The 25,975-nt window shown below is 41.8% G+C and overlaps 1 protein-coding gene across 1 annotated transcript in view; it reads left to right on the forward strand.

Moving 5' to 3' along the window:
• LOC106560395 (adenylate cyclase type 1) overlaps nt 1-25,699 on the forward strand; it is an 81,064-nt gene extending 55,365 nt beyond the window's left edge. The window contains exons 8-18 of the mRNA XM_082956602.1: nt 5,863-5,960; nt 7,869-7,953; nt 8,959-9,048; nt 9,237-9,520; nt 9,767-9,893; nt 10,251-10,367; nt 11,916-12,062; nt 13,001-13,099; nt 18,690-18,804; nt 19,579-19,703; nt 19,967-25,699. Of these exons, the coding sequence (XP_082812728.1) occupies nt 5,863-5,960; nt 7,869-7,953; nt 8,959-9,048; nt 9,237-9,520; nt 9,767-9,893; nt 10,251-10,367; nt 11,916-12,062; nt 13,001-13,099; nt 18,690-18,804; nt 19,579-19,703; nt 19,967-20,314 (1,635 nt within the window). The 3' untranslated portion in view covers nt 20,315-25,699. The remainder of the gene's footprint in view (nt 1-5,862; nt 5,961-7,868; nt 7,954-8,958; nt 9,049-9,236; nt 9,521-9,766; nt 9,894-10,250; nt 10,368-11,915; nt 12,063-13,000; nt 13,100-18,689; nt 18,805-19,578; nt 19,704-19,966) is intronic.
• The last annotated feature ends 276 nt before the right edge of the window (nt 25,700-25,975 follow it).

Consider the following 25,975-nt stretch of genomic DNA (forward strand, 5'->3'; position numbering starts at 1 on the left):
TTATGGATCTGCCAGAATTTTCATTTAGATATTCCGGTAAAGAAATGCGTATGTAGAGGGGTAACTTTCTTCACCAGTTCTCTTACCATTTTGTACAATTGTGTGATTAGCCTACCAGTTGGTGTAACTGTAATGTTAATTATCTTGAGAGGAATTTTGCTCTTCACTCTCACAATATTAAAAACTTTCAAATGCATTCAGGAAGGATATCTCTTTAGCATGTTGCGGTTCATCTGGTGAAGGATTGACTCGATCTATAAGCCCAGGACGACAGAAAAACGTGCAATAAGATACACTGCAAGACAAGGGAATACATAAACTCAGCTAAAAAAACTCCCCGGTCTTTATGGTTGAATCTGTGCTTCAAATTCACTGCTCGACTGAGTGACCTTACAGATAATTGTATGTGTGGGGTACAGAAATGGGGTAGTCATTACAATTCCAAGATGGCGTAGCAGTTAGACGTCTTTGTCCTCGTCTTGTCGTGTCCCGTGTATATATATATTTACATATTTTCTTCGCATATCTTTTTACATATTTTTTTTTCTTCTAAAAACTCAACCTCAAAACACTCTCCTGCAACCCGCCTCACCAATAATTTTAAAAAAAATGTATTATTTACCTCAAATCTGAAATCCACAACAGAGCTAGCCAGAGGTTAGCCAGTTCACTGGCTAACATTGGAGTTCAGCTAGCCACAGTTAGCGGTCATCAGCTATCCATTAACTCAAAATGCTATCGGCAGTTTTTGTACAGCGCGACTCAGACCAGAGCATACCGGACCTATTTCTCTCTCCATATCCCCGGATTTCTACCACAGGCTCTGGACATTTACACCTGGATCTTGCAGCTAGCTAGCTGCTACCTGAGTGACTATTGGCACACGTCGGTCCCGGAGCTAACATAAATTATTCCGGAGCTAGCCAGCTGAAGAGTTCGATCAGCCACTCCTGGGCTACAATCACCTATCCGGACCCGTTTTACTGCCGATGCGGAGCCCCATCGGGCCTTCACAATTGGACTACCGACGTTATCTGCCCGAGGGAGTTATCCAACTGGCCCCTCCGTCTCGACGTAACCTGAACGCCCATCTGCGGCCCGCTAATTGTTAGCTGTCTTATCGGCTGCTATCTGAATAAGTCTATCGGACAATTTTCTTGGGCCACTATAACCATAACTATTTTGCCAATTAGACTGGTCCCCCCTACCACACGGAACCCCACTAATCTACAGACGGAAACGCACGAGGTGGCTAAAAACAGACCTCCCTCCATCTTCTACCAGCTTGCTACCTATGGCTCGGCTAGCTGTCTAATTCTCACTGGACCCTTTGATCACTCGGCTAAGCATGCCTCTCCTTAATGTCAATATGCCTTGTCCATTGCTGTTCTGGTTAGTGTTTATTGGCTTATTTCACTGTAGAACCTCTAGCCCTGCTCATTATACCTTATCCAACCTTTCAGTTCCTCCACCCACACATGCTATGACATCTGGTTTCAATGATGTTTCTAGAGACAATATCTCTCTCATCATCACTAAATGCCTAGGTTTACCTCCACTGTATTCACATCCTACCATACCTTTGTCTGTACATTATACCTTGAAGCTATTTTATCGCCCCCAGAAACCTGCTCCTTTTACTCTCTATTCCGGACGTCACAGACGACCAATTCTCATAGCTTTTAGCCGTACCCTTATCCTCCTCCTCCTCTGTTCCTCTGGTGATGTAGAGGTGAATCCAGGCCCTACAGTGCCTAGCTCCACTCCCCTTCCCCAGGCGCTCTCTTTTGATGACTTCTGTAACCGTAATAGCCTTGGTTTCATGCATGTTAACATCAGAAGCCTCCTCCCTAAGTTTGTTTTATTCACTGCTTTAGCACACTCTGCCAACCCGGATGTCCTAGCCGTGTCTGAATCCTGGCTTAGGAAGTCCACCAAAAACTCTGAAATCTTCATCCCTAACTACAACGTTTTCAGACAAGATAGAACGGCCAAAGGGGGCGGTGTTGCAATCTACTGCAGAGATAGCCTGCAGAGTTCTGTCCTACTATCCAGGTCTGTACCCAAACAATTTGAACTTCTACTTTTAAAAATCCACCTCTCTAAAAACAAGTCTCTCACCATTGCCGCCTGCTAAAGACCACCCTCGGCCCCCAGCTGTGCTCTGGACACCATATGTGAACTGATTGCCCCCCATCTATCTTCAGAGCTCGTGCTGCTAGGTGACCTAAACTGGGACATGGTTAACACCCCAGCAATCCTACAATCCAAGCTTGATGGCCTCAATCTCACACAAATTATTAATGAACCCACCAGGTACCACCCCAAAGCCGTAAACACGGGCACCCTCATAGATATCATCCTAACCAACTTGCCCTCCAAATACACCTCTGCTGTTTTCAACAAAGATCTCAGCGATCACAGCCTCATTGCCTGCATCCGTAATGGGTCAGCGGTCAAACCACCTCCACTCATCACTGTCAAACGCTCCCTGAAACATTTCAGCGAGCAAGCCTTTCTAATCGACCTGGCCCGGGTATCCTGGAAGAATATTGACCTCATCCCGTCAGTAGAGGATGCCTGGTTATTTTTTTTAAATGCCTTCCTCACCATCTTAAATAAGCATGCCCATTCAAGAAATGTAGAACCAGGAACAGATATAGCCCTTGGTTCTCTCCAGACCTGACTGCCCTTAACCAACACAAAAACATCCTGTGGCATTCTGCATTAGCATTGAACTGCCCCCGTGATATGCAACTTTTCAGGAAAGTTAGAAACCAATATACGCAGGCAGTTAGAAAAGCCAAGGCTAGCTTTTTCAAGCAGAAATTTGCTTCCTGCAACACAAACTCAAAAGAGTTATTGGACACTGTAAAGTCCATGGAGAATAAGAACACCTCCTCCCAACTGCCAACTGCACTGAGGATAGGAAACTCTGTCACCACCGATAAACCCACTATAATTGAGAATTTCAATAAGCATTTTTCTATGGCTGGCCATGCTTTCCACCTGGCTACCCCTACTGCAGTCAACAGCACTGCACCCCCCACAGCTACTCGCCCAAGCCTTCCCCATTTCTCCTTCTCCCAAATCCATTCAGCTGATGTTCTGAAAGAGCTGCAAAATTTGGACCCATACAAATCAGCCGGGCTAGACAATCTGGACCCTTTCTTTCTAAAATGATCTGCCGAAATTGTTGCAACCCCTATTACTAGCCTGTTCAACCTCTCTTTCGTGTCGTCTGAGATTCCCAAAGATTGGAAATCAGCTGCTGTCATCCCCCTCTTCAAAGGAGGGGACACTCTTGACGCAAACTGCTACAGAACTTATATCTATCATACCCTGCCTTTCTAAGGTCTTCGAAAGCCAAGTCAACAAACAGATTACCGACCATTTCGAATCCCACCGCACCTTCTCCGCTATGCAATCTGGTTTCAGAGCTGGTCATGGGTGCACCTCAGCCACGCTCAAGGTCCTAAACGATATCGTAATCGCCATCGATAAGAAACAATACCGTGCTGCCGTATTCATTGACCTGGCCAAAGCTTTCGACTCTGTCAATCACCACATCCTCATCGGCAGACTCAATAGCCTTGGTTTCTCAAATGATTGCCTCGCCTGGTTCACCAATAACTTCTCTGATAGAGTTCAGTGTGTCAAATCGGAGGGCCTGTTGTCCGGACCTCTGGCAGATTCTATGGGGGTGCCACAGGGTTAAATTCTTTGGTCAACTCTTTTCTCTGTATACATCAATGATGTCGCTCTTGCTGCTGGTGAGTCTCTGATCCACCTCTACGCAGACGACACCATTCTGTATACTTCTGGCCCTTCTTTGGACACTGTGTTAACAACCCTCCAGACGAGCTTCAATGCCATACAACTCTCCTTCCATGGCCTCCAACTGCTCCTAAATACAAGTAAAACTAAATGCATGCTCTTCAACCGATCGCTGCCTGCACCTGCCCGCCTGTCCAGCATCACTAATCTGGACGGTTCTGACTTAGAATATGTGGACAACTACAAATACCTAGGTGTCTGGTTAGACTGTCAACTCTCCTTCCAGACTCACATCAAACATCTCCAATCCAAAGTTAAATCTAGAATTGGCTTCCTATTTCACAACAAAGCATCCTTCACTCATGCTGCCAAACATACCCTCGTAAAACTGACCATCCTACCGATCCTCGACTTCGGCGATGTCATTTACAAAATAGCCTCCAATACCCTACTCAACAAACTGGATGCAGTCTATCACAGTGCCATCCGTTTTGTCACCAAAGCCCCATATACTACCCACCACTGTGACCTGTACGCTCTCGTTGGCTGGCCCTCGCTTCATAATCGTTGCCAAACCCACTGGCTCCAGGTCATCTACAAGACCCTGCTAGGTAAAGTCCCCCTTTATCTCCGCTCACTGGTCACCATAGCAGCACCCACCTGTAGCACGCGCTTCAGCAGGTATATCTCTCTGGTCACCCCCAAAGCCAATTCCTCCTTTGGCCGTCTCTCCTTCCAGTTCTCTGCTGCCAATGACTGGAACGAACTACAAAAATCTCTGAAACTGCAAACACTTATCTCCCTCACTAGCTTTAAGCACCAGCTGTCAGAGCAGCTATCAGATCACTGCACCTGTACATAGTCCATCTATAATTGAGCCCAAACAACTCCCTCTTCCCCTACTGTATTTATTCATTTATTTTTCTCCTTTGCACCCCATTATTTCTATTTCTACTTTGCACTTTGTTTTACTCCATGTGTAACTCTGTGTTGTTATATGTTGTCGGACTGCTTTGCTTTATCTTGGCCAGGTCGCAATTGTAAATGAGAACTTGTTCTCAACTTGCCTACCTGGTTAAATAAAGGTGAAATAAAATAAAAAAATATATATATTTTTTTTAAAATCATGTTAAACACTATTCTTGCACACAGTGAGTCCATGCAACTTTTGTGACTTGTTAAACATGATTTTACTCCTGAACTTATTTAGGCTTGCCATAACAAAAGGGTTGAATACTTATTGACTCAACACATTTAATCTTTTCATTCTTTATTAGTTTGTAAACATTTCTAAAAACATATTTCTACTTAGTCATTATGGGGTATTGTGTGTAGATTAGTGACACAAAATCTAAATGTAATCCATTTAAATTCAGGCTGTAACACAACAAAATGTGGAAAAGGTAAAGCAGTGTGAATACTTTCTGAAGGCACTTCAGGGTTCTTTATAGAACATTTATGGAGAATGGTTCTACAAAGAATCTTTTTCAATTTCAAAGATTCTTTGTAGAACCATGTAGGGATTTTATTCCAGTTTAATAGCCATATTATATTGTTAAAATCCATAGGTTTTATTATTGTGTTTGAATCAGGTGTGCCAGTTCTGGAATAGATGAGAGTGTTTGAGCAGAGAATTAAGAACTACTGACTTATTCATATTTAACATGTAATAGCATAACATAACCGATTAGATCAACTGGAATGACACTATCACTCATGGTTGCACAAAAAGAGCTGTGAGCAAACCACACCCCAAAATATTCTGAATAGCCACAGCCCCTACATTTTAAATAATTTATCACTAAAGGAAATAACTATTTTTTCAATTGCAAAGAACCATTAAAGGGCTCAAAGGGTTCTTTGGGTCAGTATGGTTCCACATAGACTGACTGTCCTTTGGCTACAGTGTTTACATAATTGTTACATTTGTTTAACTGCAACTCATCTTTTGCCCCACCTCTCTCTCTCTCTCTCTCTCTCTCTCTCTCTCTCTCTCTCTCTCTCTCTCTCTCTACCTCTCTCTCTCTCTCGCTCTCTCGTTCTCTCTCTCCCTCTCCCTCTCTCTCTCTCTCTCTCTCTCTCCAGTATAACCAGGAGTATGACGGTAATTTCATCAGTGCAGTGATTGTCTCTCTGGTCCTCGCTGCTCTCTTTGGCCTTATCTATCTTCTGATGATACCACAGTACGTACGTACGCACGCACGCACGCAAGCACGCCGCACGCACGCACGCACACACGCACACACACACGCATACACACACACACACACCAGATCCAAAGCAGTATTGGATGTTTATCCAGGTCCCTAGGACGTTAGGAGATGCCTTCAATACCGACCACTAGGGGCAACGATGAGCACTATAACCATCAAGTAGGCTCTATTGTTGCAATGTGTACCAAAACGTTGGTACTTTTTCAATACTAGAATATGAAAAAACGATTTGTTACTAGAAGTTTTGTTGCTTTCTGTACTTCTGTCAAATGTTTCTTACGTCATATACCCATTGAGAGGATCGAGTCTGTCTAGTAGTTTGTCTGGATCTTCTCAAGGGGGCAGTAGCTAGTCAGGATGTGCTTGTGCATGCAGCTGACTCAACCCAAGCCCCTTTTGAGAAGCAAGCGAGAGGAGAGAGAAAATGCTAACAGATTGGCTTCTTCTAACGAAAACATCTTACCTCCACGCCCGCAGCTTGTTGGCAAAACTGGCTGCAGATGTGAACTATGGGAATACTTTGATTACAGAGCAGATGATGAGGGTCAGCCCACCAAAACAACTAAGCAAAATGTTTTACAAAGCAGTGCAGTACAAGGAAGGTTTCTAAAACGCCAAAAGACAATTTTACACATGACATTTGCATTGTAACGTTATTCTACTAGCAACTCAATTTGAATTATGTTTAAGTGACAATAACATGAACAATTATTCAATTATTCTGAGTCATGCATTCATAGCCTAGCTATGACAACAATATACACCGAGTGTACAAAACATTAAGCACTTCCCATGCTCTTTCCATGACATAGATGACCAGGTGAAACCAGGTGTACGATATAATCGCTTATTGATGTCACATCCCATTCAATCAGTGTAGATGAAGGGAAGGAGACAGGTTAAAGAAAGGTTTTTCAGCCAAGGAGACAATTGAGACATGGATTGTGTGTGTGCCATTCAGAGGGTGAATGGGCAAGACAAAAGATTTAAGTTAATTTGAACGGAGTATGGTAGTATGTGCCAGGCACACCAGTTTGTGTGAAGAACTGTAACGCTGCTGGGTTTGTCACGCTCAACCGTTTCCCGTGTGTATCAAGAATGGTCCACCACCAAAGGACATTCAGCCAACTTGACACAACTGTAAGATGTAAGATCTTTTTGAGTTATTTAATGTCTTTATTCTTAATTTAGAAAATAAATTGATTATAGAATAGAAGGTATTCTATTTGTATTTGTTGTTGTTCTTCCAGTTATCAACATATTATTACAATGTTCAATGTAAAAAAAAAAGAAGAATTCCATTTGTTATTCTGTGTCTTCAGCTAATACGCTTCTTTTTTTTGTCGTGGTAGCGTTTTGGTATCGAGTATTGTTTTGGTATTGAATATAGTTTTGGTGTCAAGTATGGTGATACTAAACCTGGTATTGGTATCGAAGTCAACATGTTGGTATCGTGACAACACTAGTAGGCTCACGGCTTGCTAGAGCTCCGGCTCTGAGGGTTCAGTCCCAGTGGCATGCTGGGTTTTTAACCCTATCAAAACCCTATCTCAACTTAACCAATCAAAACCCTATCTCAACTTAACCAATCAGAATTAATAACTCAATTTAACTGTCAAAACTCAACGTTTATCTCTCCCCCTGGACAAACGTTGAATACTGAAGCCAGACCTTGATATCTTGTTGCACACACACATAAACACACACACAAAGATAAACACACACACACACACACGCACACACACAAAGAGAGAAGTCTCGAAAGTAACAAGACGTTAGAAAAGTTGATAAGTCACTACGTACTTATTATCTCTCTCTCTCTCTCTCTCTCTCTCTCTCTCTCTCTCTCTCTCTCTCTCTCTCTCTCTCTCTCTCTAGGGGACTGTTGGTGCTGCTGTTGCTGGTGATGTGTTTGTGCTTCCATGTGGTCTGTGTGATGTATCTTTACATCACAAGTGTTCAGGTAGGGAAGTCTGCCTACCTAGTGCTAGTCTATCTATTTGGTAACCCTTTAGTTGACACCCAGCGACATAACACGTTATGACACGGTCATAAGCGTGTAATAATATGTCAGAACAGCTGACATAACGTGTCATAACCTGTTATAATATGGTCATAGCACTGTAATGACACATATATTTAGACCATTATTTTATGGCTGGTTATGACATCTATATAAGAGTGTCAAAACCCACAAAACCTACCACATAAGGCAAAAGGCACATAAGGCATTCCATTACACCATAGCCTACGCATCAATAGTATGTTTGTTATATATATAAAAATGAAATTGACCATGTTAAATTATCATTGTAATTGAGCACTCACTGATGTCAGACATGCACCTACCCCAATGCTCTGTTGCTGATGACTGGGATGAATGCAGGAGCAGATTTCAGGAGCAGGACAAGACACCCTCTTTTTGACTGTTGACTGATATAAAGGCATGTACGTAATAGGCCTATCTGGCTTAAATGATTATGATGGTCATAAAAGCTCATTTTTTTTGTAGGTGTCATAACCAGCCATAAAATAATGCAATATATGTCACAACAGGTGTAAATATATTGGCCATGACAGTGTTATGACCATATTATGACAAGTTATGTCAGCTGTTATGACATATTATGACATAGTTATGACTGTGTCATAACGTGTTATGATGCTGGGTGTCAAGTAAAGTGTTACCAACAAAACACAGGGTCATACCTATAGGCCCTGCTTTAAAGTAGTGCACTAAATAGGGAATAGTCTCCCTCTCCTCCTCTATAGTAGTGTAGTGTCTGTGGAGTGGACTTACTGCTCGTCCCCCTCCAGTCATTTTTCTCCTCTCACAGAAAGAGACTCATTCTCTTTTCAGACTCTGTTCTCTTTTCCGCTCCCCAGTAATGACAAGATGCATACAACTATCATTGAGATGAACTGGTACTTCAACTCCTCGTTCTCCATCTCCCTCTCCTCGCTTTAGTGTTTTCCAGGGTGTCTCACCATTCAGATCCGAACAGCGCTCTGTGTGTTTCTAGTCCTGTTGACCTACTCTGTCACCCAAGCCTCTGTGGTAAGTGTGTGTGTTTAGAAGTCATTATGTAGGTTTGAAATCTGGCAACTCTAAGACATGCTTTAAAACTCAGGTTAGCTCCACTATTAGACTGACATACAAGAGCTCCTTTCCCCTCATAATCTCTCCCTTTCTTTTTAACCCGTCTCCTTCCCCTTTACCCCTCACCCTTTTCCTACCTCCTCCAGGTGAGCTGTTTACCCTGGGTCTGGATTATGGGAGGTAACTCCAGTAGCAGCTCCGTGGAGACTGTTTCCATGGACACGCCGAGCGAGCCAGGGCCAATGAACAGTACGGTAGCGGAGGGGGTGTGTCCGAACGTTTCCTACGCTCTCCTCTCCTGTGTGGCCGGAACTCTCACCGTCATCCCTTACCTCCGCGTCTCCTCGTTACCTAAGATACTCCTGCTCTTCCTTCTCTCTGTCCTTTACACTGTTGCCATGGAGACCAGCGGGTACCGCATCGCCATGAGGTAAGGGGGCAGGGGCTTGGGTGAGGGGGGGGGTGAGAGGAGTGTGGTTCAATATGGGCAGGGTATGCTTTATTGGTAAGTTTGGTAAGTGTGTGTTTTAATGCAGAGTGTGTGTGTGGTGTGTGTGTGTGTGTGTGTGTGTGTGTGTGTGTGTGTGTGTGTGTGTGTGTGTGTGTGTGTGTGTGTGTGTGTGTGGTGTGTGTGTGGTGTGTGTGTGTGTGTGTGTGTGTGTGTGTGTGTGTGTAGGGGAGGTATGCTCCACCCTCGGCGGTATGATCCAGTGCTGGGTCTCCTGTTGTTTTCTGTAGCTCTGGCTCTACACTGTAGACAGCTGGACCTCAAACTACGCCTAGACTACCTGTGGGCCACTCAGGTGAGTGTTTGTGTGTGTATGTGCGTATATGTGTGTGTGAGTCATTAGTGTTTGTGAGTCATTAACCCCATCTAGTGATGAGGAAAAGCTATTACAGCTGAAATAGATTACTTTGTGAGCGCCAAGTGAAAACCAAGCCCCCTTTTTGGATATCTCTACAAACTAAAGGACTATCACTCTTTCATTCTGTCTGTATCTAGGTGTGTTGGTTATTTGTTGGTTGTAACCCAAATGGCACCCTATCCCTATGCAGTGCACTACTTTTGACCAGAGCCATATAAGGAATAGGTTGCCATACTATACTAATACATGTATTGCATCAGTGATAGTGTTTTTGTTTCCATGTATTTTGTGCAGGCAGAGGAGGAGAGAGGCGACATGGAGAAGGTGAAGCTGGACAACAAGAGGATCCTGTTCAATCTCCTACCTGCACACGTTGCGCAGCACTTCCTCATGTCCAACCCCCGCAACATGGTGGGTCTCACCCCCGTACCCCTCTCTCCCTGTCCCCCGTCACCCTATCCCACTGCATCACATGCCCCTGCTGCCCCATCCCCCCTACGCCTTGTCCCCCGTCCCCCCTGCACCTTGTTCCCCTGTTCACCCTATGCCTCATCCCCCTGTTCCTCCTGCCCCCCCCGTGCCTTGTCCCTCAGTTCCCCCTGTGCTTCGTCCCCCTGTCCCTGCCGTTCCCTGCTGGGTCATCTCCCGGTCATGTTTGGGTAGTGGTGCATTTGAGTAGCTGGTGTGATCAGGTCATTTTGAGGTCATGTTTGGGTTGAAGTGTGATCTGACCACATCATGACGTGGTCATGTTTTGATGTTGCCTGAGAGCTTTTGAACAGTAAATGTTAAGAATTGCCTCTTTTACCTCCAAGGTTGTATGGTGGTTGTGGTTTGTTTGTGGTTTGGTTGCACTTTGGTTGTGGTTGTGGTTGTGGTTGATATTTGTTTGAGATTTGATTGTGGTTTGGTTGTGGTTGATGTTTGTTTGTGGTTTGGTTGCGGTTTGGTTGGGGTTTGGTTAAGGTGTGATGTGACAGGTTCTCCGTCGTTGTGTCTGCTGATTGATCAATATCCATTCTAATAATGTCTGTTCCTCTCCCAGGACCCTCCCACTCCCCCCTCTCAGGAAGAGGAAGTGATTAAATCAAACATCCTGTAGACTTCCCAACCAGGACACATGTATTCCCGTCACAGATTTTTTTGTAAACAGTGGAACCAGGAAGTGACCCTGGGACAGTTGTTACAGGGGTGGTAGAACAGGTCCTAGAGCAAGGGAGAGAGAGAGGATAGTTATTACATAGGGTTAACAGTACAGGTCCTGCAGCGCCCTGTCATATTGGTACAGTGTGTTGATGGACATAGGGATACCGGGAACAGCGGTGACCCTTAAACCCTGGAATGTTGTAGAATGGTTACATCTCTCGATCCCATGTATCCCTATGTCCATCAATGCACTGTTTCAATATGCCAAGGTGCTGTAGGACCTGTTCTGCCACCCCTGTAACAACTGTCCCAGGACCAGTGTAATAGCCCTATCTAGCTCTGGTTGCCTGTCTATTCTAGGACATGTACTGTTAACCCTCTGTAACAACTGTCTCAGGACCTGCTCATATCTGTGTATTAGCCCTATCTAACTTTTAGTTCCTCGTATCTGTTCAATGACATGTACTGTTAACCCTCTGTAACTGTCCGAAGACCTGTTAATACCTGTGCAATAGCCCTATGTAAGTCTTGTTTCTTGTCTACCTATCTGCCTCCCTGTTTTAGAACCTGTACTGTTATAACCACGTAACAACTGTGTATATAACGAGTGTATCTCCCTGTCTGCCTATCTGATCTAGGACTGGTACTGTTAACTCTGTAATAACTGTTCTTTCAGGGTGATGAACCATCTAACATCAAATTGTAAAATCATGAACTTTTCCTTTAACCCTTTGTAAAAACTATTTCAGGACCTGTTAATACCTGTGTAATAGTCCTACCTAACGGCTAGGTTCCCTGTCTGATCTGTGTTAGGACCTGTACTACCAGTCGTATAGTCAGGTAGGAGTGCTGTTTGCCTCCATCGCTAATTTCAATGACTTCTACATTGAGCTGGACGGCAACAACATGGGAGTGGAGTGTCTCAGGCTGCTCAACGAGATCATCGCAGACTTTGACGAGGTGAGGCATCCCAAATGGCACCCTATTCCCTATATAGTGCACTGCTTTTGTCCAGAGCCCAACATTGATTTATTTTATTTGCAAAAAAAAAGATAATTGAAAAACGAACAGTGCAGATACTTCTGCAATCGGAGCCCAAATGACACCCGATTCCCTATATAGTGCACTGCTTTTGACCAGGGCCCTATGGCACCTTATTTATTTTATAGTCCTATGGACCCTGGTCAAAAGCAGTGCATAGGGAATAGGGTGCCAATTGGAATGTGGACCAACATCTCCTCTACTTTCACTTTCTACTGTTCCATGTGTACTGACAGTGTTGACATTAGCTGGTCAGATATTAGAGTGGTGGTGTGATCATACAGTTAGTTCATTGCTCTCTTCAGGGAGAGGAAGATATTCATGTGGGGAGGAGGTTGGTTTGGCTGAAAGTTGATTACAGGGTTGGGGTCAGTTTGAACTGAAGGCAGTCAATTCAGGAAGTAAACTTTCCAAAAATTCCAATTCCCTACTTGAAACATTTCATCTATTTTTAATGACTTCTCAATGAACTGAAAAAGAGAAGCTATGTGTCTAAAGTTTGTCCATTTCTGTTTAAAAAAATAAATCAAATCGCTTCCTGAATTGACTGACTTCAACTGGAATGAACCCAACCCTGACCTATTATTTATAATGCTTACTGGTCACGTCTCTCTAATAACTCTGTATACCTATATATAATTACCTTTCTTTCTTTCTTTCTTTCTTTCTTTCTTTCTTTCTTTCTTTCTTTCTTTCTTTCTTTCTTTCTTTCTTTCTTTCTTTCTTTCTTTCTTTCTTTCTTTCTTTCTTTCTTCTCTCTCTCTCTCTCTCTCTCTCTCTCTCTCTCTCTCTCTCTCTCTCTCTCTCTCTCTCTCTCTCTCTCTCCCTCCTCTCTCTCTCTCTCTCTCTGCCTATAGCTGATGGATAAAGAGTGCTATAAGGACATTGAGAAGATCAAAACTATCGGCAGCACATACATGGCTGCAGTAGGCCTGGTACCTACCACTGGCTCCAAGGTACACTTAACTACAGTATATCATACACAACACAGCTGTACTAGACCAGGCCCATCACAACACAGCTCTACTAGACCAGGCCCATCACAACACAGCTCTACTAGACCAGGCCCATCACAACACAGCTATACTAGATCAGGCCCATCACAACACAGCTCTACTAGACCAGGCCCATCATAACACAGCTCTACTAGACCAGGCCCATCACAACACAGCTCTACTAGACCAGGCCCATCACAACACAGCTCTACTAGACCAGGCCCTTCACAACACAGCTCTACTAGACCAGGCCCATCACGTCACAGCTCTTCTAGACCAGGCCCATCACAACACAGCTCTACTAGACCAGGCCCATCACAACACAGCTATACTAGATCAGGCCCATCACAACACAGCTCTACTAGACCAGGCCCATCATAACACAGCTCTACTAGACCAGGCCCATCACAACACAGCTCTACTAGACCAGGCCCATCACAACACAGCTCTACTAGACCAGGCCCTTCACAACACAGCTCTACTAGACCAGGCCCATCACGTCACAGCTCTTCTAGACCTGGCCCATCACAACACAGCTCTACTGGACCTGGCCCATCACAACACAGCTCTGACCACTACTCCAGGGTCGGACAGAACACTGTCCTTCAGAGAAGTACACCACATGATGCAGTCCACACCATGTATCATTCAGATCATCAGCCTACATATGCTGAGGTAACCTCTGGCAAAAGACACCTAGAACAATCAAAGATTGGAGAGTTGTGCCAACTACTGCAACTAATATGCAGACTACTGGGCTAGACAGACCCTTTAATTCACATGCACGTGCGCGCACACGCGCACGCACGCGCACGCACACACACGAGGGTTGCAGCATTGTACTTATGTTTTATGCATTCTTATTCCATTCTTATTCATTTGTTTACAACTATTCTTAATTTTATTGGCACCGGTATTATAATAATTATTATATGTAATGGTGTGTGTGTGCGTGTGCGTGTGTGTATGTGTATGTGTATGTGTGTGTATGTATGTATGTATGTATGTATATGTGTATATATATATTATTATTATTTTGGTTTTTTTCAATGTACTTTACTCAAACCAGTGAATATCACTTATTATAAATGAGATCATTAACTATCAGCTCTTGGAATATCCAGGGCCTGTAATCTTCACATTTTGGTTCCAAAACAACAAATCCAGAATTAATTAAAAACATCAAGGGACAGGACATCATAATCCTACTGGAAACATGGTGTCGTGGAGACATAGATACTCAGTGTCCCTCAGGCTATAGAGAAAGTCTACTACCATCAATCAAACATAAAAATGTTAAACGGGGCCGAGACTCAGGTGGAATCATCATTTGGCATAAGCAGGACTTAGCACTGAATGAAATGAAAAAAGGTACCAGTCACATTTGGCTAAAACTTAACAAAGGTACAATCTACTGTGACAATAATGTATACATATGTGCAGCTTATGCTCCTCCTTCAGATTCACCATATTATGATGATCAGTTTTTTGACAATCTCCACACAGAAATCATTACATTTCAGGCAGATGGTAAAGTGCTTCTTTGTAGAGATTTCAATGCAATAACAGGTTCTGAGCCTGCTACAACGATGCGGAAGGTAACCACCACATATTTGGACACCCCTCCTTGTACAGTAGCCCTATTATAAATAATAGAAACAGTCCTGACCAAATACTGAATAAAAATGGGAAGTAGTTAGTGAATCTCTGTCGAGCCTTAGGCCTGAACATGCTTAATGGTAGAATCAGAGGGGACTCTTTAGATCGGGTTACTTACTGCTCAGCTCTTGGGACAAGTTTAGTCGATTATGCCATCACTGACATTGACCCATAAATCCTCGAAGGTGGACAAACAAGGCAGTCATTTTGAGACTTAAATCCAAACTTTATGCAAACGTCATAGTTTGTTAGCCGGCAATATTTTAAATCCTTATGGTATGAGCTGCATTAACTTTGCAGATAACTTCGCAGATTAACTTTGCAGATAACCATTAGTGCATTGACTGTCAGACCACAGACACCATTGTCAGATCACAGTCAGATCAACATGTTTCTGAAGAAATTAACCGGCAATACCCATTCAAAAAAACAACCCAATAAACTCTACGACATAAACCCATCGTACAGATGGGCTCCAAACAGTGCAGAGAGATTCATTGAAACGTTAAACTCAAATGAAATGATGAACTCTATACAGTTTTTCAATAACTCACAATACCAAAACAATAAAGATTGTGTCAATTCGGCTACTCAAAACATCAACTGCATATTCCAAAAAGCAGCATCAAAATCAAATTTGAGAAAACCAAAGAAATGCAACATCAGAAACAAAAAACAAAATGCTTCTGACAAATGGTTTGATACTGAATGTAAAACAATAAAAAAACACCTAAGACAAATGTCAAACGAAAAACATAAGCAACAAAACAACCCAGAGCTACGATATGAATAGTTTGAAACTCTGAAACAATATAAACAAACACTGAAACACAAGAAATTGAATTATACCAACAAGACACTTGATGAAATTGAAAACGCAATTGACCAAAATCAGTTCTGGGACATGTGGAACAATTTAAGCAAAACAAAGCCACAAGAATTAGCCATACAAGATGTAGGAATTTGGAAAACTTATTTTGATAATCTATACAAAAACATCCCACAAAAAGACTTACAACAGAACCAATTAGAAATTAAAGAAAAATTGAACATCCTTGAATCAGTCATTAAAAACAACCAAAATCCATTAGATTACCCAATAACCCAACAATAACTAAATGAAAAGCTCAAATGTATTAAATCAAAGAAGGCTTGTGGTCTAGACAACATCAGAAATGAAATGCTGAAAAACAGCACACCTGAGTTGCAAAATGCTGTGCTTAAATTGTTCAACATGGTTTTAACTTCTGGCTGCTTCCCTGATGTCTGGAACCAGGGGCTCATCTCCCCTATCCACAAAGGTGGAGACAAATCAGACCCCAATAATTACAGGGGAATTTGCGTAAACAGTAACTTGGGAAAGGTTTTCTGTAGCATTTTGAATTCAAGAATTCAAACCTTTCTTCAAGAAAAAAAATGTAATAAGTAAATGTCAAATTGTCTTTCTCCCTAACCATCGCACTACTGACCATATATACACCTTACACACACGAATTAATAAACACGTCCACCAAAAAAAAGAGGGCAAAAATCTTTGCTTTGTTGACTTTAAAAAAGCATTTGATTCTATTTGGCACGAAGGGCTATTCTACAAAATTCTCCAAAGTGGGCTTGGTGGTAAGGTGTAGGACTTAATAAAACGTATGTACACAGAAAATAAATGTGCAACAAAAATCAAAAACCAAAGAACAGAATTATTTTCACAATGTTGAGGTGTGAGACAAGGCTGCAGTTTGAGTCCAAACCTTTTCAACATTTATATCAATGAATTAGCAGACATGTTGGACCATTCTCCAGCCCCAGGACTCACACTATTTGACACAGAGGTGAAATACCTGCTATATGCTGATGACTTGGTACTTCTATCACCAACCAAAGAAGGTCTTCAACAGAACATTAATATTCTAGAGCAATATTGCCATAATTGGGCCCTGGCAGTAAATTTCCAAAAATCGAAAATCATGATTTTCCAAAAGAAAACCAGATGTCAGAAACACAAATATAAATTCACCCTGAACAACACCATCATTGAACACACTAAAAATTACACCTACCTTGGTCTGACCATATCTGCATCGGGAAACTTTAATATGGCAGTGAATGCACTCAAAGAAAACGCCCGCAGAGCATTGTATGCAATAAAAATGAAATTATTCAAAATCAACATCCCAATTATAATTTGGACCAAAATATTTGACAGTGTAATCCTACCAATAGCTATTTACGGAAGTGAGGTTTGGGGGCCACTCAATAAACTGGACTTTAAAATGTGGGACAAACATCCAATTGAAGCCCTACATGCAGAATTCTGTCAGAAAATCCTACAAGTCCAAAGAAATACACCAACTAATGCATGTAGGGCAGAATTAGGCAGCTTTCCAGTAATAATGAAAATACAGAAAATATCATTAAAATTTGGGCTACATCTAAATTCAAGTCCAAATTCAAGTCTGCAATTTAAAGCACTTCAAACCCAAGAGCTGAGCCCAGAAACGAACCCTTTCAGTCAGCTGGTGTTGGACCTCACCAACCAAGTTGACACCAGCACTGCTTCAAAAGAAAGAATTCAAATAAACAAAATCATGAACCAATCAAAGACTCATATTACAACATTGGAAAAACGAAACAAAATCCCAAAGCCGACTAAATTGCTATCTGACCCTAAACAGAGAATATGAATTGGCTGATTATCTCTACTCTGTCAGAGATACGAAGCAGAGACAGATCCTTACCAAGTACAGGCTGAGTGACCAACTGGCTGATTATCTCTACTCTGTCAGAGATACGAAGCAGAGACAGATCCTTACCAAGTACAGGCTCAGTGACCACCGATTGGCAATAGAAACCGGCAGACATAAAAAGACATGGCTACCCAAAGAGGAGCGTGTATGTGGTCACTGCACGACAGGAGAGGTAGAGACAGAGATGCACTTTCTCCTTTACTGTGATAAATATTCCTCACAAACAGAAATGACTACATTTATTCCAAATTTTAAATTATTAAACCCAGAAGAAAAACTAAAAATACTCATGGGTGGAGGAGCAATGGCTCCTCTTGCAGCCAAATATGTATTTGCCTGCCATAGCCTGAGGGACACTGAATAATAACATCTGCATAGTAATCAGTAACTTACTTATTATTACTATTATTGTTATTACTATTATTATTATTGTTGTTTATCATTCCAAACAGTAGTGGTATGGGTGGTAATGGTAATGAGAGCAGTTTAGTGATGGTGGTGGTAGTAGTAGTGGTAATGATGATAGTAGTTGTAGTACTGATGTAATGGTGAAGATGACCGTTATTTAGTTATAAATTAGTTATAGTTTAATTTTCCATATTTAGATTTTTATATTTATTACATTACATTCTACTATTGACTGTTACCATTTTATTGTTATTATTTTTGTATTTAATTTTGTATTATTATTTACTGCCATTTTATATTCTTATTTGTTATTGTTTATAATTATATTACAATGTGTATTGTATACATTGTTGCTTTGGCAATATTGACACAATGTTTTTCATGCCAATAAAGCAGCTTGAATTTGAATTTGAATTTGAGGAGAGAGAGAGCGAGAGAGTGAGAGAGTGAGAGATGTAAGCATGTCTGCCTTTTATAAAACGCTCTTCTGGCTTTACATTAAATCCTCGAAGGTGGACAAACAAGGCAGTCATTTTGAGACTTAAATCCAAACTTTATGCAAACGTCATAGTTTGTTATTTTTGTCATTAATATTTTAAATCCTTATGGTATGAGCTGCATTAACTTTGCAGATAACTTCCTTCATAGCTTGTATAAGAATGTGCAACTTATGTGACCTGGGGAGGAAAATGAGTGAGTTCCATTTTGTACTTAATTCCCTCCTCTTGTCTTGTGATTCCAAGGCTAAGAAGTCCACCTCCTCACACTTATGCACAGTGGCAGATTTTGCTGTTGAGATGTATGATGTACTGGATGCCATCAACTACCAGTCGTACAACGACTTTGTCTTGAGAGTGGGTGAGTGAAAACACACACACACGAACACAAATGCATGCATGTGCACATGCACACAGACGAGCAGGCACACAAACACGCACGTGTTGGCTTTTTTGTGTTCATTTAAGGTTAGGGTTAGGTATAAGGTTAGGGTTACGGTTAGGGTTAGGTTTAAAATCAGATTTTAACAAGATAAATTGTGGAAATAGGCAGGGTTTAACCGTGATTATGACTTTGTGGCTGTGGTAACTAGTAATGACCGACCTGGGTTCTATTGTATTCGTTATCTTGTGTGGAACCTGAACCTGCTAGTCACTGCAATGCCTGATGTACACACTTCCATACTGTCAGCAGACTCTCTGTCAGTGTGTGTGTGCGTGTGTGTGTGTGTGTGTGTGTGTGTGTGTGTGTGTGTGTGTGTGGTGTGTGTGTGTGTGTGTGTGTGTGTGTGTGTGTGTGGCAACCAGAGTAGTTGCTTATGGAGAGGTGATAAGTGAAATAAATGATTATAGGTAAATGAGTAAAGAATCCACTCTGAAACGTATCTAATTAGTAATTAGTAGTTGATGTAGAATGAATAGTTAAAGTACTGAACGTAAGTCCCATAAAGGTCTAGTAGAGGCTGGAGAGGGAGAGAAATGTGTGTGCGTATTAGTGGACCTAAGAGAGCTGACAGCAGAAACTTGATGTTGTAGTGTTAACCACAGTGAGGACCATACTGATATGTACTGATATGTATTATGTATGTATTTTCACTGTGTGTGTGTGTGCATGTGTGTGCGCGTGAGTGTGTAGGTATTAATGTGGGTCCAGTAGTAGCAGGAGTGATCGGAGCACGGAGACCTCAGTATGATATCTGGGGGAACACAGTCAACGTGGCCAGCAGGATGGACACCACCGGACTACCAGGCAAGATACAGGTACAGCACCCCAAACACACACAAATGTACAGACACACGCACACGCAATCACACACACATAACGCACACACAAACACACAAACACACACACACACACACACACACACACACACACACACACACACACACACACACACACACACACACACACACACACACACACACACACACACACACACACACACACACACACACACACACACACACTATGCAGGTGATCATTCAGCTGTCTTTTGTTATCATGTGTCCTACATTACCCCCAGGTGACAGAAGATGTGCAGCGCATCATCAAGGGTCAATATGACTTTGTGTGCCGTGGGAAGGTCAGCGTCAAGGGCAAAGGACAGATGCTTACCTACTTCCTGGAGGGCCGGATCCCCGGCAGGGGGTCACAGCACCAGCCCAGGAACCTGGATCGCTCCCGGACAAGTCTATTCAACCGTTCAGCCATTAGCAACATCTGCACCAAACTGAACCCCGCCCCCACCATGACCACCTATTCCACAATGCGAAACCCCACCCCCGGCACAGCCACAGCAGCAACCACCTCCACAAACAGCACCATCCTCTACCTGCCCTCTGTGGCTGTTCCCACGGCGATGGAGGTGTGAGTGAGTGGCTGACATGAAGACTGTCTCCATAGTGACCAAGGAATCTTCCTTGACTGTGGCGATCGAGAGAGATAGAGTAGAGCTGTTAGAATGTCACTGAAAGTGAGAGTGAAATAGAGATGAGAAAGAAGGAGTGGGTTCCACTTTACTGGACTGTCACTAGAGAATGTGGTTCCACTTTACTGGACTGTCACTAGAGAATATGGTTCCACTTTACTGGACTGTCACTAGAGAATGTGGTTCCACTTTACTGGACTGTCACTAGAGAATATGGTTCCACTTTACTGGACTGTCACTAGAGAATGTGGTTCCACTTTACTGGACTGTCACTAGAGAATGTGGTTCCACTTTACTGGACTGTCCCTAGAGAATATGGTTCCACTTTACTGGACTGTCACTAGAGAATATGGTTCCACTTTACTGGACTGTCACTAGAGAATGTGGTTGCACTTTACTGGACTGTCACTAGAGAATATGGTTCCACTTTACTGGACTGTCACTAGAGAATGTGGTTCCACTTTACTGGACTGTCACTAGAGAATATGGTTCCACTTTACTGGACTGTCACTAGAGAATGTGGTTCCACTTTACTGGACTGTCACTAGAGAATGTGGTTCCACTTTACTGGACTGTCCCTAGAGAATATGGTTCCACTTTACTGGACTGTCACTAGAGAATATGGTTCCACTTTACTGGACTGTCACTAGAGAATGTGGTTCCACTTTACTGGACTGTCACTAGAGAATATGGTTCCACTTTACTGGACTGTCACTAGAGAATGTGGTTCCACTTTACTGGACTGTCACTAGAGAATGTGGTTCCACTTTACTGGACTGTCACTAGAGAATATGGTTCCACTTTACTGGACTGTCACTAGAGAATGCGCTTCCACAGTGCAGACGGAAAGAAAAATAGTCCTAGACCCAGTCCTTTCTCTCTCTGTGAGGAGATGGAACTTAAGGATTTTGGTCACTGGCCAGCCGGGCTAGTGGACCACAATTTCTACTAGCCAAAGGTCCTAAATCTGTACCATGCAAACTTCACTCGCATGACATTGCCTTCATCTTACTTTACCTAAAAATTCCTTCACATTATGTAACCATTCCCTGGTCTTACCTTACCTAACCATTCCTTCACCTTATCTAACCTAACCATACCTTACCTTAACCTAACCTAACCTAACTTTTCCTTTTCCTTACCTTACCTAATCATTCCTTCACATTACCTAACCTAACCATTCCTTCACCTTACCTTACCTTACCATTCCTTTACCTTAACTTACCTTACCTTACCTAACAATTCCTTTACCTTACCTTACCTAACCTAACCCTTCCCTCACCTTACCTTACCTTACCTTACCTTACCTTACCTTACCTTACCTTACCTTACCTTACCTTACCTTACCTTGCCTTGCCTTACCTAACCAGTCCTTTACATTACCTTTCCTAAACATTCCTTCACCTTACCTTACATAACCTAACCATTTCTTCATCTTACCTTATCTTACCTAACCATTCCTTTACCCTACCTTACCTAACCATTCCTTCACCTTACCTTACCTTACCTAACCATTCCTTCACCTTACCTTACCTTACCTAACCATTCCTTCACCTTACCTTACCTTACCTAACCATTCCTTTACCTTACCTTACCTAACCATTCCTTTACCTTACCTTACCTTACCTAACCATTCTTTCACCTTACCTTACCTTACCTTACCTAACCATTCCTTCACCTTACCTTACCTTACCTAACCATTCCTTTACCTTACCTTACCTTACCTTACCTAACAATTCCTTTACATTAGCTTACCTAACCATTCCTTCATCTTACCTTTTCTAACCATTCCTTCACCTTACCTTATCTTACCTAACCATTCCTTCACCTTACCTTATCTTACCTAACCATTCCTTTACCTTACCTTACCTAACAATTCCTTCACCTTACCTAACCTAACCATTTCTTCATCTTACCTTATCTTACCTAACCATTCCTTTACCCTACCTTACCTTACCTAACCATTCCTTTACCTTACCTTACCTAACCATTCCTTCACCTTACCTTACCTTACCTAACCATTCCTTCACCTTACCTTACCTTACCTAACAATTCCTTCACCTTACCTAACCTAACCATTTCTTCATCTTACCTTATCTTACCTAACCATTCCTTTACCCTACCTTACCTTACCTAACCATTCCTTTACCTTACCTTACCTAACCATTTCTTCACCTTACCTTACCTTAATTAACCATTCCTTCACCTTATCTTACCTTACCTAACCATTCCTTCACCTTACCTTACCTAGCCTAACCATTCCTTTACCTTACCTTACCTTACCTAACAATTCCTTTACCTTAGCTTACCTAACCATTCCTTCATCTTACCTTACCTTACCTAACCATTCCATTACCTTACCTTTCCTAACCATTCCTTCACCTCACCTTACCTTATCTTACCTAACCATTCCTTCACCTTACCTTTCCTAACCATTCCTTCAACTTACCATATCTTACCTAACCATTTCTTTACCTTACCTTACCTTACCATTCCATTCCTGCAAAATTCCGGTAACTTTCCCAAAATTCACAGGTTTTTCAGAAATCCAGGTTGGAAGATACTTGGAATTAGGAATGGATAAACTGTAAATCCAGGTTGGAAGATACTTGGAATTAGTAATGGATAAACTGTAAATACAATAATTCTACAACCAGGATTTCTGGAAACCTGGGATTTTTGGGAAAGTTACCAGAATTTTGTAACCCTACTTATGCATCTTATATCAGAGCTGTTGCCTTACCGACGGACCACTCCACAGGCAGAGTTTACTGAAAGTGTTATAATTGTATTGCCTTTCAGATCAATGTAGATTTCATCCAAGCATGTAGATTTCCCCCCTTTTCTATATAAATGTAATTCTGCCAAGAATGTCTGTCACAGACTGGACCATATTACATTTTCTTGACCATATTCCTCCAATACAAACTGCCAGACCACATTGTCTATTGCAAAGTGTTGTAGTCTTTATTACAGCTTTTTAAATGTACAAAACTTTGAATTTAAGAAGGACAGCTATTATCTTAGAGATGGGGCATTGCCTTGTATCAGTTCAGGGTTGGTCACCAGTATTGTTGGATGCATGATGACACCTTCCGCTGCATTGGAGTCCAGTTTGCTGTGTGTTTATGTTAAAGTGGATAAATGATGCTTCTAACTTCCAGAATCTTCCTTCCGTCATTCCAGTAAATGTGTAGCAATAAAACAGAGTGTGTTCTTCTAAAACGGAATGTCCCTGTCCTGCTTGCAGTAGCAGTTGCCAACTGTATTTCAGTGAGAATCACTATTGGCTCCTTGATTTGTTGCTAGAAGTCCTTAGATTACGTTTTGCCGTGAGGTCAGCTGGCTCAGTAGCTCAGCTCTGATTGAATAATGCTGTTAGAGCATCCTGATTGGATAGCTGTTTATTGTAAGAGCATCTCGATTGGATAGATGTTTATTGTAAGAGAATCCTGATTGGATAGATGTTTATTCATTGTAAGAGCATCCTGATTGGATAGCTGTTTATTGTAAGAGCATCCCAATTGGATATATGTTTATTCATATATATTGGATATATGTTTATTGTAAGAGCATCCTGATTGGATACATGTTTATTCATTGTAAAAGCATCCTGATTGGATAGCTGTTTATTGTAAGAGCATCCTGACTGGATCGTGCTGTTAATGAGCATCCTGATTGGATCGTGCTGTTAATGAGCATCCTGATTGGATAGTGCTGTTATAAGAGCATCTCAATTGGATAGTGCTGTTTAAGAGCATCCTGATTGGACCGTGATGTTAACTGCAAGAGAGTCCTAATTGGATAGTGCTGTTACCTGCAAGAGCATCCTGATTGGATAGTGCTGTTAACTTGTAAGAGCATGCGTTGCCGTGACAAAAAAAGTATGTATTTCTGTGAAAAAAAAGAAAAGCATGTTACAGAGAGTTCTTTTTTTGTGTTGAGTGTGGTGAGGTTACAATTCTTTGGTGGTTTAAAAATTGCATTTTTGTCTGCTTATTTATTGAGTGATATTTTCAATGACAAAAAGACCATGTTCATGGAGTTTAACATCTATTTTTATCAAAAATGTATTGAGACCTGTGGTTTTGAAGCAGGAAGAGGCGTACAATTCTGTCACTGAAGAGCAACCATCCTCCTTCGTATTCTCTCCCCTTTTCATGCAGAGTCAAATTATTTCTATCATGGCACTGTATGTCTCTTACAGGCCACCGTAGCCAGTTACTCTGAAGGCCTCTCCTCTCGGGCCTGCTATGCATCTCGTCTGTATGAGGTAAAGACACAACGAAACAAACAGACCAACATACACAACAGTCCTCTTGCATGTGAAACTAAGCCAAGGAAAGCAGTGCTCTTGAATATTTGCTGCTTTTCAACCTGTGACTTTTTTGGGGGCGTTGTGCTGTGGTGTGGTCGTACGATCTTCAATTTGATGTTTGCGGCAGTTGAACAAATGTCTGAAATCGACTTCAGTTTGTGAGTCATGTTGGACCTAACTGAGACATTACAGGATGGTAGGAGGCCGGGAGTTGAGGGGGGGGGGAATACTCTGTGACCCTCTGTGGTCATAATGATATGGATTAGGTGATGTATCAATGTGCCAACATATTGTCGTAAACATATCAAACATATCTGCATCCCAAATGGTACTCTATTCCGTATATGGAATATATGGAATAGGGTGGCATTTGGGAAGCTCTCATCCAGTGTACATCAGTAGCACACAGATCTGTGGCTATGGGGTTTCATTGACTGTGTTTTTACTGATTCCATTTGTCATTTTATTTAAAGTGATCTTTGTGCTTTTGTAACTCAAGATAAACTTTATTGGAACGCTGTAGCACGATCAACAATCACCATATTTTGTTAACATGGAAGTGATTCTGCATATCATATCAACCAGAAAGTCTCAAACTCTTCATACTTCTGTATCAGATTCAGATCAGATTCAATCTTTCTACATTTCATCATATCAGTCTCTGAGAGAAAAAAAGATTTTTTATATACCTCTGCTTTGGACAACCAGTAACATTGATGGACAAGGGTTCTATATTCTATATTTCCTGTGAACTAGATATCGATATTTTCATATATTATACGGGTTGAAATATTGTGATATGTTTAGGTATTGCTCACTGTATATTGTATGTAGAGAGACATGACATACTAACCTGAATGATGGTTAAATATTTCCAATGTCCAATTTTCCTTTTGTTAACAAAACAGTATTGGTTGATATGTTTTATGTGAATGTACATTACCTTATGGAGAAACTATTTTATACTATGTGTTTGCACTGCTATGATATTGACGTATTATTAAATAATAATCAACGAAAGCTCTTGCGTCAATCTCCTCAACCCTTTGTGTTTGTGTGTGTGTGTGTGTGTGTGTGTGTGTGTGTGTGTGTGTGTGTGTGTGTGTGTGTGTGTGTGTGTGTGTGTGTGTGTGTGTGTGTGGCAACCAGAGTAGTTGCTTATGGAGAGGTGATAAGTGAAATAAATGATTATAGGTAAATGAGTAAAGAATCCACTCTGAAACGTATCTAATTAGTAATTAGTAGTTGATGTAGAATGAATAGTTAAAGTACTGAACGCAAGTCCC

Source organism: Salmo salar, chromosome 10 (assembly GCF_965601325.2).
Source record: "Salmo salar chromosome 10, fSalSal1, whole genome shotgun sequence".
In the NCBI taxonomy this organism is placed as follows: Eukaryota; Metazoa; Chordata; class Actinopteri; order Salmoniformes; family Salmonidae; genus Salmo; species Salmo salar.